Below are 12,766 nucleotides of genomic sequence, written 5' to 3' on the forward strand. Positions count from 1 at the left end.
TGAACGAAACATGAGACGTGTCGATTGTGTTTTGAATCCTTTTTCTATTTCTATACACATGTATTACATCACCACGTGAAGGATATTCAGTTGAAAATGATGGACAGTGAACCCAAACCCACTGCCACGACCCCGAGAGATAATATAATAACTTGTGATTGACGGATACGAGAGAAAAGTAAGCAGCATCAACAGTCCATCCGTCTGCTTGAAGATCTTTTTTGTTTCTCCTTCTCTCGTATCTTTTTCACTGTTTGAAATAAACAATTAAGCATTAGGTTTATGTCATCGAAATGCCCGTCGTTGTTTTAGGATTGAGGGTTTTTGCTTTGTTAAAGACCTTGACGGAATGGGTTGGGGGTGTTTGGTGCAAAAAGAGAGAGGAAGACATTTTGTCAAATGCCATTAGCGCTGCTTGGAGCATCATTGAAACTGAAATTACATAGTATCCAAGCAACGCCGATGCGGGAAGAAAGGGTAACGTTTTCCCTAAATCGTGAAACGTAAGAGCCATCAGTGGGACAAGCAACTCAACTTTGAACTCAGTAATTATGTCGTTTTTTGTTCAGTTAAAATAGGTTAGTAAAGAGACGAAATTATTTTTCAATTTAAATATCTTAATTTTTTTTTACACTTGAAAGAGAAAGCGAACGACATGGTTGTCAGGCCATTTTGAAAGTGACTGGCCGATAGATTTCCTTGGCGGCAGAAGTCCAACCACGAGGTGCAGTATTATAGTTAGTGTAGTCTGCTAAAGAACGACGATTCAGTGATAGAGAAGATTCCCCGTCGTCCGTGTTGATCAGCGTCTTGCCTTCAAAAATATTTTAGAGCATCAGCCATTGTCAACGTAAGTCTTTTTTATTATTTTTGCATACCTGTTGAAGGCTGTCGTAGTTGTACAGCAGGGAAAGGTTCCAACATTTGAAGTGTTGGCTGATGTTGTTGGATAATCGCTGGTGGTTGATTATGGCTGACCGCCATTGCAGGCTTTGGTATCGAGGGGATAGATTCGTTTAGATGATTCATTTCCATCATTCTCGGTATACCCAATGGTTTACTTTGAAGAGGAGCAGCGTTTTCTTTCGAGTTGCAAACCGATCGTACGTCATTTTCCTTTGCTGGCATTATTGTGGCTGGGTTAGCTTTATTCCTTCCAGTTAAAACCACGTGGGATGGCGTTTGAATGCCCGACTGTCGTGGCGATCCACTTTGCGATACAGACACTTGACCGATGTAATTCACGGGGGTAGGTCCAGCAGATTCGAAACGTTGTACTTTTAGACGGACACTCAATTTAGCTAATTGAGCTTCTTGAGCCATTCGCATTTCCTCGGTCATCACAATTTGTTGCTGTTGACGTTTTTGTAGTTGCTGTTGTTCGAGTTGTTGCACCATTGCCTTTTGTTGAGCTTCTTGCTGTTTTCGTTGCAGCTCTTCTTGTTGTTTTTTCAGCTCTTGTTGTTGCTTTTTTAGCTGATCTTCTTCTTGCAGTTTACGAAGTTGCTCTTCTTGTTGTTGTTTGCGTTGCAGCTCTTCTTGTTGTTGTTTTCTTTGCTGTTCTTCTTGGCGCTGTTTCAACGCTTCATCGTTGACAACCGCCTCAGAGGCTCGTTTCTCGCGTTCCAGCAAAGCCTGTAAGTTGGGTCGAGAATCCAAAGGTGGCAGTTCCCACTGAACTGCAGGAGTTGCGTCAACAGCCGCACTATCTGATGGTTCAACAGTTTTCTCTGGAACGGGTCTCAGGGTGGGCAAAATTAATTCGGGTTCTTGGCGAACGATGGGCGGGGGCAATTGAGTAGCCGAGACACTACGCAAAACTGGCAGTTCGAATCCGAAAGGATTGTGTTTGCCATCTTCCAACACCTGGGCTGATTTCGGGGCATTTTCTGCTTGTTCACTAGCGCCATCTTGGTCACCAGTCACGGAGATGGGTGGCATCGTTACGGGCCGTTGTTTTGTTTGGACGTGTTCCAATACGGCATTAGTTTTTGGCGTTGCAAACTCTACGGTGGACAGGGCATCGACTGCGTTTTTTTTTCACCCGAGTAAATAGGAGAAGAATTTAAAATGTGAGACTTTTGAACCGAAACTACTTGACACGGCTGCAGAATTGAAGAGAGTAGGGCGGACATGCATGTTGCCAAATATACTGGGAAATAAGCTTACCTGGTGCATTGCCCCACCCTTTTGCGGCTTTGGGCTTATAGGGATTGACGTTGTCAGGTCGTAGAGGCGTAGGCACAAAAGGCTTCTCTTCGACGGGCGCTGCCACCGGGACCGATTCAGTTTCTGCAGCTGTCGATGTTTGCGGCTGAGCTTTGAAATGGGGCAACATCTTGGGCACGCTTTCCAACGGCTTCATGTTTAATTTGGGCTGGACCGGAGCGGCCGCTGATAGCGTCGTTATTGGCATCGGTGGCAACGGCTCCATTTTGCGTTCCAAAATTCCCGATTGATTAGCTACTCCCGATAGACGATTAGAACGAAGATCCTGGAACGCCGTGTCAACCGTTCCGTCTTCCAGCGCGGCCTCCCACGGCGATTTGACCAACTTCAATCGAGGTCCGACAAGGGCGTCCTTTATGAAACAAATGTAAATCGTCTTTGTGGAAACGCGGGACTTTTAAAAGTTTATTTGGTCAAATTTCCCGACCTGGACGGAAGCCATTTTCTGTGCCTGGTCAACTCGAGTTTGTCCCATAGCAGTTGGAGCTGCAGCCGCTTCGTTGGCGACAGCTGCTGCAGCCATCGCCGCTGCGTTGGCCGTTTTCTGTTTGACCGTGTTCTCGTCGACGATCCATTTTTCAGACTTTTGCTTGCGCTTGGCAAAGAGTGCAGCGCCTAATCAACGGGGGGCCCTTAACGTTTCAGCATTTATCCGCCTATTGGTTAGTGATAGTTGGACTAACCTTTTCCTTTTGGCGACTGCAAATCCTTGACAAGGCTGGAGCAGATTTCGGGGCTCAACTGAGCGGCTTCAATGTGCATGCCCGTATTGCGCAATGATTTTAAATCCCAAATTTGCCCTTTGGGGTTCATCAATAACTTGAGCGGCGATTTAGCTCTAAATTGGATCTCCTGGAGAGGCAGGAAAGGGCAATACAAAGTGACGTAGATTAATATTCCCCGTTCAAATTGGATTACAATCGTTGGGTGGGTAGGGGGGGGGGGGCAAAGAAAATTGCATCATTCACCTGCGCTCCAATATTGGGTATTTTAAAAGTCATTCGACCGTCATCATCGGCTTGATGGGTGTTGTCAATTTTATTTTGCTGATCCCCAGCGTGATCGTCATCAACACCTCCGTGCAGATTGGCTACGGACATTGTAAACATCAGGGTGTGGATATCCAAAAGAAAAAAGCGATTCATTAGTTCAAAACTTGAGTTCTTTCTCTTAATGTTTAACGAGTCGACAGGCTAGTATTGTTTGTCTTTGACATTGAAAAGTTATATATGCGTCTGGGTGCCCGCCCTATTCTCCTTGATATTCACAGTGTCATGTGGTGGTTTCGTTTCCCTTTTGGAGGGTTGATCTCCTGAGCTACAGCTATTTTTAGTGGGGGGGACTACGACTACCAAGTTCCTCTCGTAACGCAAGGGCATTTCTTTCACTCCAATGTCCAGCCCCACGTAGACACGCAGGTTCGAATGCCATTTGAAATGTCGTCCACCACCGCCTTATTTTAAGATTGCAGCCAAGTCTTTCGCTACATTCTGTTCTGCATTTTCACTTAAAACATACGCACTTTTATTTTTTTTAAATCCGTCACGCCGTCAGTCTCGAATGTTTCACGATTTTTTTTTCTTCGACATCGTTTGTGGGGGAGGACAGTGACAGACTGATGGAACACTGGTAGAAACAGGCCAATGTAATATGGAAATACCTTCGTGAATCCATTTGGAGGAGCGGTTGCGTCTCTTGACGTACATGGACTGGCCTTTTGACGTGCTGTTGGTGTCGGCGCTCAGTGAGTGGGAGATTTGACGAGCCAACTCCACCTGCTCCTCCATCGAAGGGTGGGAAGACGAATAGAAGCTCGACGATGTGTACATGCGACGCTCTGTGCATATCAAACTTGAATCAAAAAAGGAAGTATTCGATGATGGCATCACGAGCCGACACAGACACACACACACTCGGGAGAGAGAAAAAAAAAATCACGTCAAATTATTCAGCGTTTTTTTTTTTAGCTCACGTCTGCGTGGAGTAATATCGCCCGATGGGAAATCCGATGCAGGCGTGAATATCTTTTGCAAATCGATGGGTTTTCCAGTTTCCGGGCTGATGGGTCCACCGCTCCCTTCCTAATGAAAACGTAGAACAAAACACCCATAAATCAGAATGAAGCGTCAATTATAGCACAGAATCATCGGTAGTTATGCTATCCGTATAAGGTAATAAAAACACTAACTCAGGGAGGGGAGGGGGCCTTTCATCGCAAATCTATGAAGCGCTATAAAGTCAGAGTAATCACGGAGCAATTAAAATCCATGTAAGGAAATAGTACCAAGGATAAATGCCATAAACGAGCTGTTAGAGTCGTCAGCAATTCACGTTTGTGCGGATCGTGTCGGTCAGAAGGTTGAAACCCGCGCCGGCTAATGACGGAACTAGCCATTGTCGAGTTTGAACTCGGTGGCCAATAGTCGTCGTCCATTTTCGTTTGATTTGGTTACGACAGCAACAACACAAAATTCGCTAATATTTTTCGAATCTGTTCGTTTTCCGCATTTAAAGACACAGTCACACACACACAACAACGCACAATCACTTGGTGCTGGTTCACAGCATTTGTGTTGCCATCCGCGATGTCTGCCCAAACAGGCAATCACGATGCTTCTGGATCATAGACTAGCACTGCCCGTTTCGACTTCGACCTAAACACAGTCTCCTTTTGTTTTGGTCTACTGTGTGTGTGTCTGTGTATGTGTGCTGTGTGTTCGTGGCTTTTTTAGCTTGAAAAAAGAGTGCGCGGCAACTGAGCACTTCTTCGTGGTCTTCTTCCTATATGTAACGTGATTGGAGAGGCTAAAGCTGTGCGTGTTCCTCTTTTTTTTTTTTTTTTTTTTTTTTCATATTGCTTTTTATTTTTTTTTCTGTTTTTGTTTTTGTTTTTCTTTTTTAGTGGGGGGTGGGGGGACCTCGCTATTTTTAGATACCGTGGTGCTATGGCCGGGCGACTTTAGTGGCCAGCCGAAGAGATTCTATATAGAGAGGGAGAGGCGTTGCTTCAAATCCGTCGCCCACCTTTTTCTTTTTTTCTTTTTTGTTCTTTTAAATTATTCGTTTACATCCGTGTAGGTGGCGCATACATGTCGTTTGGATAGCGAGAGTTTTAAAAAAAGGGGAAATCTTTTTTTTTAAGGGAAGGGGGGGGGGCTGTATGGTCTCGTGTGTTTTTGCGTCTGTCCAGTTTAGACGGTTTTAGATAGTTTTAAATTAGGTAAAATTGTTTTTTTTTCCTTTCGTGAACATTTCTAGAGATAAAAGTTGGTCGACGATATTTTTGAAGTAGGAGAAAGGCCGAATATATATATATTTTTTGAATGGCTCCGTAACTTAGGCTGTGAAAGAAAAAGAGGACGACCAATTCGTTTTTTGTTCTTGCTGGAACGCGTCCAAAATCTGCCGTGGAATTTAACTCACTGCAAATAAAAAGATGAAACTATCCTCTTCGTTTCTCATCTTCATTCTGGGTGAGGAACTGGGTGGAGTAATGAGGCGATTGCGTATTCATCGCCAGTCATTCTTAACTAACTTACGATCTTCCTATCGATTTAGCTGCCGTATCTATCCCCTTTCCAACCTTCAGTTGAAACGAGCCGATATAAAATATAGTTTTCTCTTTGTGGAAATATCAAGAAAGCAAACAAAATAAACAATGAAGCCAAACATCGAAAAGGCTGGAAAGAGAAACCCAGTGGCATTAGCACACGGCTCAATCAACTGCAGACGTTGCGGATGACCACTCTGTCGGCTTCTCCCTTCACATTCATTCGGTCGTATATACAGGCGCAGGATTATTGCCCCCTCATTTGAATTTCTAATATGATTACTGCAACGTAAATATAGACACGTCTAAACTTAAAAACAAAACAAAAAAACTAGTGGAACCAAAGGGAAAGACGAGTAAACTGTTGCAATTCAAAAAAAATATATTATATATTTTTTTAATTGCGCAAACCTTTTGGTTGCCAAACCCTTTTTTGCCTCGTGTGAAATCGCAGACTCTGTTTAACCCCCTTTTTTTTTTTCCTTCTTTCAACTCAAACGCCCCCCACCCCTTCACTCTTCAATTCGTTCTGGCTTAATCTTTCAAATCACTCGTCTCTGCGTGAGTCAGGTCTACTTTGAAATTTTAGTTTTGGCCAACGAAAGAATTTAGCAATTTTCAACATGTAATACGAACCTCTCGGATGCAAGGTCGTTTTAGTGTGTTCTATTCGTAACGGATTTCAACTATCCGTAACAAAATGGCGGGGTCATGAAATTCCGCGTGAAATTGAATGAAATTATATCCGAGAAGGTACTTAAAAAATGGTCAGAAAATTGGGGACTCACTTGAAGAAAATTGGCTGGTACTGAAACGGGTCGAGCTTTTTTCGGTTGCACGGGTGGCGGTGAACGTTTTCGCTGAGCCGCCTGCAATTAGTCCCGGTAGTCGTCGTCCCGTCAAAATAGAGAAGGAAAAACAAGCAATTAGCTTTGCGCGTGCTTTCCTCTCCTCTCACTCTGTTATTTATCAAACAGGTCGAGCATTTTTTGTTTTGTTTTAAATACCTGGCCACTGTTGATCAACAAAATCGACTCGTCCTTTATCACCTGCCCCGTTTCTTCCACCTGTTGTTGTTAAGAAAAAGGTTAGAAAAAAAAAACGTGATAATTACATGTTTCTTTTCTTTTTTTCTCCTATTTAGCATGGACATGCAACTCAATCAACATGGTGAATGTTTCATGCGTACAAAAACGACGGAAGGCTTCGATAATGAAGAGAAACGGACGGGACGGCGCATGCCTTGCACGTCAGGCGCTGGAGAAAACAATAAAGCAACGGACATAAAAAGATTGGGGAGTTGTTTTCCCCACCGACATCAGACATTAACAAGTTGTGCATATAGAATCGAACTATGACTGACCTCTTCGTTGCTAAAATCGGCCTCCATTTCGCGATCGATTTCTGAAATGATTTCGTGAAGTGCGTGTTTGATGTTCTCCTGTTGGATTTCTCTGTTGTTGCTGGACGAGCCGGACAAATCACCAGCCTCAACTGGACGGCATTCAGAGCCGGAAGCGACTGTTTGGTCCGCCTCCGTCGACTGCGGCTCTTGGATGCTCAAATCCGCCTCGGTAGACTGTTGATGCTCCTGGGCCAGCTCCTCCTGCTGGTCGACATCACCGATGCTCGTGTTTATTTCGGTGCCGCTGTCATCGACGCCGCCGTCATCATTTCCGGGCTCTTTCAAGTCCTCCGCCATCTCAATAGATGGCTCCATTTCGGTAGTGAATGCCTCGGCGCTCAACGACTGATCTTCTTCGACCAGCAGCTCTTCTACCAGCAGTTGCTCCTCTTCGTCAAGCAGCGTCGAAGGTGAGTGCAAAGCCTCTTGTGTTATGACCTCTTCGCGCTGTCAATCGACCAGCGTCAAACGATTGTGTGCATGTGATGACGTAATTAACACCGTTAAGAAATGAAATTAGTTTAACCTACCGAAACGGTGGAAGAGGATACGATTTCTTCTTCCATGCACGCCGATTGCTCCATCGATTCATCCAGGCCGCTTTCCAGTATCTGCTGGTTGATTTGCTTTATTTTTTTTTAATGCGATGACGTCATCGGAAATTTAAACAAAACAAAGCAAAATATTTTAGGTTTAAAACAAAAATCCGATTCTCCCTCCCCGATTGAAAGGGGGTTAGTGTTACTATGACAACATAAGGGCGATTCAATTTACTTGGGAAGATGTAGCCGTCAAAGAAGAAGTTGTCGAGCTGGTAATGACTGCCTCTTGCGAAATCGTATCCGAGATTCCCTCTTCAACTTGAACATAGTCTGTTACCTAAAAAAAAAAAAAAAAAAAAAAATTAGACCCGAAACAGAAAGTTAATGTTAACTTGCATTTCAGTTGATTTGAAGTTGAAGAAAGCAAAAAAAAAAAAAAGAAGGGAGGCGTCTGAGCGAATAAAAAAAAAAAAATGGGATCAATGGCGAAATGGCGTGTCATGAAATGACTTTATTTTACGTGTCAATCCATCCGCAGGGCATTTACTGTTTATATAGCATGCGAACGTCTAAGGATTTGTTGTTCTTCTTGTTTGAACATTTTTTTTTTTTTTTTGTTCCTCTTCCTTTTCTTGTGCGTGGAATGCCTCAATGTTCAGAGTCCCATAAAATAGTGATCGGCATTTGATGACTGTTTTGGCTATCACGTTGGGGGCTCTTTGGCTGGCAAGGGAAAACAAAAACAAAAGATAACAGGGCTAGGTAAATCACCGTCATGAGCGTTTGCTGAACCAGCGTTGTCGACGACGACGACGACGAATAACTGCTGGACGTTGACGTCACTACCGTTGTCGAACTCTCTTCTCCGTCCATCACTGATCGTCACGGTAATCCGCACATGTGAAACAGAAAGAAAAAAATCGGTGATAATGAAAACAACAGTAACAAAAAAACGAAAGAAAAAGCGATAAACTTGTTAGAATCCGCTGTAATTCTTTTGGCGTAGCCGAAGAATTCATAGCTTGAAATTGGCCCAAGGCCAATTATTATGGAACGTCTTAAAGATGGTTGAGCTGCGATTGGCTTGGCGCTCGATCTGGCAGGTTCGCTATCAATCTAAATACGCGCTTTTTTTGTTATGGCTGCCTCTTTTCGGCTGCTGGGAACAGTCGAAAGAGAAAAATCCGATTTTTATGGATATCCTGGTTTCGATTTTTTCTTTTCTCTCTCTGTCGTTCCAAGAAAAAATTCGATCGGTTCGTCGAGGTGGTCGTAAAGGTTGGAAAAGCGGATCTAATCATTCAATTTGCGGATTGGCCCGTTTTTTTTTTTTTTTTCTCGTCTTGTTTTTCTTTTTCGCCCCGACTGCATTGTTTTGCTGCTTCTGCTCGTAGCAGACGTCCTTCTATTGACGGTTATAATTTTAGCATCTCGTACAAGACCTCTGTCTTTGTCCGTTCATGACTCTCTCTCTCTCCCCCCCTCTCTCTCTCTCTTCTATTTTCTTGGCTCTCCAATCTGCTGGAAAAGCCAATGTCGTTGATGACGTCCGTTTCCTCTCTTCTCATTAAAGGTTCATCTAGTACTACGCTCGCTACACCACATCTATGTCTCCATACCCTTTTAAAACCATCCCTACTTATGTTGAGACGCCCACGTCCGGCGGTTGGCGTACAAAGTGTTCCGGCCTCTTCTTCTTCCGCTAACTCCCCCCTCCCCACCCCAACAAAGCTGGGCATTACGAATATATCGTAGGCTTGTGCCGTGGTGTGTGTATATATATAAATATAAAGGCAACTCAATCACGCGGAAGGAAAATCATGCACGACACAAAGGGACATCCTGGAGCAATTTTGATGTCAATAGATGTATATCAAGGAGGATTTTGGGAGGGCGGAATGAGATGGGAAGATAGATAACGTAATAAAGGTCTACGCCGGACGTCACGAATGTTGTGAAGTTGATATTTTTTTACGATATGCGTACAAGGGGGGTGGTGAGAGAGAGAGAGAGAAAATAGGGAAAACAACGGGATTGATTGATATTACCTCAGTTGTAATGAAAAAAGAACAAAGATCCAAAAGGGCGATCAAATAAATCAAATGCTTTCCTGTTGAAGGTATTTGTTTTTGATTTTTTTTTTTCCTTCCCTCCCTTTTTTTTTGTTGGTAAAAGTGGAAGTGAAGAAAGTGGTTGGGGTGTCTTGAGAAATAACTTTGACGTTCAAAGTTCACTGAACTGCGCTACTTTCGAAAACTTTGCGTTTTTATTTTAAATCATTTCGTCACTGGTCAAAATTTGAATGTGTGAAAGACGCTGATGTTAAATGTCTTGCAAATTTCGATGAGTTTAGAAGTCGAGGAGCCGTCCTTGTTGAAGGTGCAACCGGCACTGATTGGGCCCACTGTACACAGCATCTCTTCGTCGTCTTTTTTGTGTGTCTGTTTTTGCTGGGCCAAATGCGGGGGGGTTGGCCGTCGAGGGTTTTTTTTTAATTTTTTTTTTCTTGTCTAGTAGTACGTAACAGCATAGCAGACACCAGGAAGCTAAAAAGGTGGTAGTAGTGTGTGTGGAAGTAGTATACAAGTCTAGTATAGCCCAGAAGGAAAATGCTGGACAATCTAGAGCTGTGCAGACGCTTGCCAGATTGTCAGCCCCCCCCCCGCTTCTTCTCCACAACTCCTCCATTTTTTTTTTTGTTCCGCTGTGGGACCACCCCGCTCTGCTGTACCAGTCAGGACGATAGAGGCAGAAAAAAAGCCAAGCCGGAAAGTTCTATTTTTATTATAGGGTACACACACAGACACACACACACACACTGAGTGAGTTTTGGCAGAAAACAAGTTTTGGCCATACCCTCGGCTTATACTCGAGACAGCGAGCGACATCTTATGCATTCGACTGCGAGATTGAATAATATACCCATGAGATATGAAAGGCAGTATGGTGATGAGCCGAAAACTAATTGAATCAGGCATTTTCTATCGCCATGTTTGTTTTGTTTTATCATTTTTGTTTCCTGCGACAGAGTTTGTGCGTCGTCCACATGCTTGGTTGAATTTTTTTTACTTTTCATTTTCGTGCAACTTTGACTAATTCGTTGCGATTCGTGATCGACAAGTGTCTGGCGATATTTGTGTTTTCTTTTCATGGCGTGCGCTTTCAGTGTTTTTCTTGTTAGCGCTCGGAGGGGTACCTAACGCAAATGGGCGGGTGTAGTTGAAGAAAGAAAACGAGTGGGAAGGGGTTATTTCTGATTAGGACAGCAGCTCAAAGCTCGACCAGGTCGTTGTGCTAGTGTACAATTTATTTCGGGATGATTGGCGACTGGCCAGCCAGTTTCATGTTTTTCTTTTTTTCATTCTCTTTGACAGCAAAAAACAGCGATGATCCCGGAAGGAACCCCTCTTCCCTATTAGATTTTTTGTTTGCTTTTTCAGCATCATAAATGAGAGGGGGGCTTGTGTGTATTTTGCCAAAATGTTTTCCCTGTTCGACATTTGGGTTACGATTTTCTCTGTAGGAAGTTGCCGAAATGCATCCATCACTCGATCGCTTTAATAACGTAGAAATTCGCGGTATTGGATAGAAACGATGGATGAAAAGAAAAATGCAGTATAAGCAATTCGTGTAAAAGAGATTTATTTATTTATTTTTTTCTCGGGAGATGGGGAAAAAAAACGAAACGTGTCAGCGAAAATCGAATTCGACTGCCGTTTTTTTTTTGTGCTGCCGTTGCTCATTTTCTTAAATTATGCCAAAAAAGTTGGCAGAGTTTTGCGTACCCAAATCTCATCATTGGATGAAATGTGCGTTCGTTATCTTTTTTTTCTCTTTCCCGCTCACTAAGATTGATTGATTCACGGTATCGTCTTTTGTTTGAATTGTACCGTAGCGCAAATGAGAAAAGGAATTTGAATATCGGTAAAGCCCAAAAGCCTTTCACCATCTCGAAAATGAAGGGATTCTTTCAAATCATTCACCTAATAACGAACAGCAGCGCCAGCGAAAATTATCATGTAAGATTGGTTACCTTCGCAACGTGATTGATTTATCCCATCCAATTGCTTGTTTCTAGTGACTCTCATTGCAACGCGCTACTGTTAGAAAAAACAAAAAAAAACAAAGGGGGGGGGGCTGCAAACAAAACGGGAAGAATCTTTTTGGCCCACAGGGCTCTTTGTATTCATCATGTTTTCGTGACGTAGGAGCTGCGCGTCCAGCAACAAAAGTTTATCACACATAAAAATTTCAATCAATCCCGAAGGCTTTTTGTTTTATTATTATTATTATTATCATCGCGGTCAACAAACGACGAACAGATAGATCTTTGGCTACGGTAATTAAAACCGTATGTATGTTTCTAGAGGTTGGGCTTGATGAACTGGCACCTACACGCCAACTCATTCTGTCAAACGTCATTTCATTACGGAACGGCACTGATGCTGAGCTCAATCTCCCGATTTGGTGCGACATGTCCCAAGTTTGAGCCTTTTCTTCTTTAAAGATTACATGTTTTTATTAGTTTCACGAATCTTGGCAATGGCGTGATGATGATGGCATTGATATTTGGTGGCCAGCAATTCAGCGGCGGGTGACGTTGTGGCCGGTTTCCATCTTGGCCGAATCGAAGGGAAGACGCTGGTGGGCACAGAAATGACATTGTCAAAAAGGAATTGGTTTTATTTGATGTTCGCCATATTAATATGCTGCTGGCTTTTGCTTCTGCTCGTACACAATTTGAAAAGTCTGTCTCGTAGAGGAAAGGAGAGAAAGAGATTTGCCTGGTGTGTAATAATAACGGGCGAGCATCAGACGCGAGAAACTATGATGAGTCAGAACACGAGAAAACTGGTTTTTTCTTGTTGCTCGTTTCGTTGGGAGAAAGACGGCGGATGAAAAACGCCAACTAGGTGGCTATGTCAGGATTGTCTTTGAATCGAATGAAACATCCTTGTCTCGATCGTATCGATTACAATAGTCGAGGTAGTTGAGTACAAAACAATGGCATCTACCCATTTTTTTTCTTTTCCATCTCAT

General features: G+C 43.2%; 2 protein-coding genes across 3 annotated transcripts in view; one reads left to right on the forward strand and one right to left on the reverse strand.

Annotated features, from left to right (window-relative positions):
• Nucleotides 1-24: 24 nt before the first annotated feature.
• On the reverse strand, nucleotides 25-10,134 carry LOC116930925. Of its 2 annotated transcripts, XM_045178767.1 has the most exons (16): nucleotides 9,775-10,134; nucleotides 8,498-8,601; nucleotides 7,959-8,063; nucleotides 7,715-7,810; nucleotides 7,143-7,631; nucleotides 6,787-6,846; nucleotides 6,568-6,648; nucleotides 4,202-4,310; nucleotides 3,890-4,066; nucleotides 3,198-3,319; nucleotides 2,913-3,081; nucleotides 2,657-2,844; nucleotides 2,170-2,581; nucleotides 879-2,027; nucleotides 633-814; nucleotides 25-250 (listed from the first exon to the last, which is right to left on the reverse strand). In XM_045178767.1, exons 2-15 carry the CDS (start codon nucleotides 8,597-8,599, stop codon nucleotides 663-665), a joined length of 3,411 nt encoding a protein of 1,136 aa, XP_045034702.1. In that variant the 5' UTR covers nucleotides 8,600-8,601; nucleotides 9,775-10,134; the 3' UTR covers nucleotides 25-250; nucleotides 633-662. The 2 variants fall into 2 exon arrangements, with proteins under 2 accessions (XP_045034702.1, XP_032794256.2); XM_032938365.2 differs by having other exon boundaries at nucleotides 25-814.
• Nucleotides 7,457-12,766, forward strand: part of LOC116930926 (cGMP-dependent protein kinase, isozyme 1) — a 31,815-nt gene continuing 26,505 nt past the window's right edge. Inside the window, exon 1 of the mRNA XM_045178768.1 lies at nucleotides 7,457-7,594. The gene's annotated coding sequence lies outside the window, so the exon portion shown is untranslated. The remainder of the gene's footprint in view (nucleotides 7,595-12,766) is intronic.

This window comes from Daphnia magna, linkage group LG9, assembly GCF_020631705.1.
Source record: "Daphnia magna isolate NIES linkage group LG9, ASM2063170v1.1, whole genome shotgun sequence".
NCBI classification, from domain to species: Eukaryota; Metazoa; Arthropoda; class Branchiopoda; order Diplostraca; family Daphniidae; genus Daphnia; species Daphnia magna.

What these genes read in the sequence shown, in the direction of transcription:
- LOC116930925 (XM_045178767.1), bottom strand. Translation starts at nt 8,599, where the DNA reads ATGGACGGAGAAGAGAGTTCGACAACGGTAGTGACGTCAACGTCCAGC. An exon ending in TGTTGATCAACAGTGGCCAG is followed by an intron (nt 6,649 to 6,786) that starts GTATTTAAAACA and finishes GACTAATTGCAG; the next exon opens with GCGGCTCAGCGAAAACGTTC. An exon ending in GCAGTCGCCAAAAGGAAAAG is followed by an intron (nt 2,845 to 2,912) that starts GTTAGTCCAACT and finishes CCCGTTGATTAG; the next exon opens with GCGCTGCACTCTTTGCCAAG.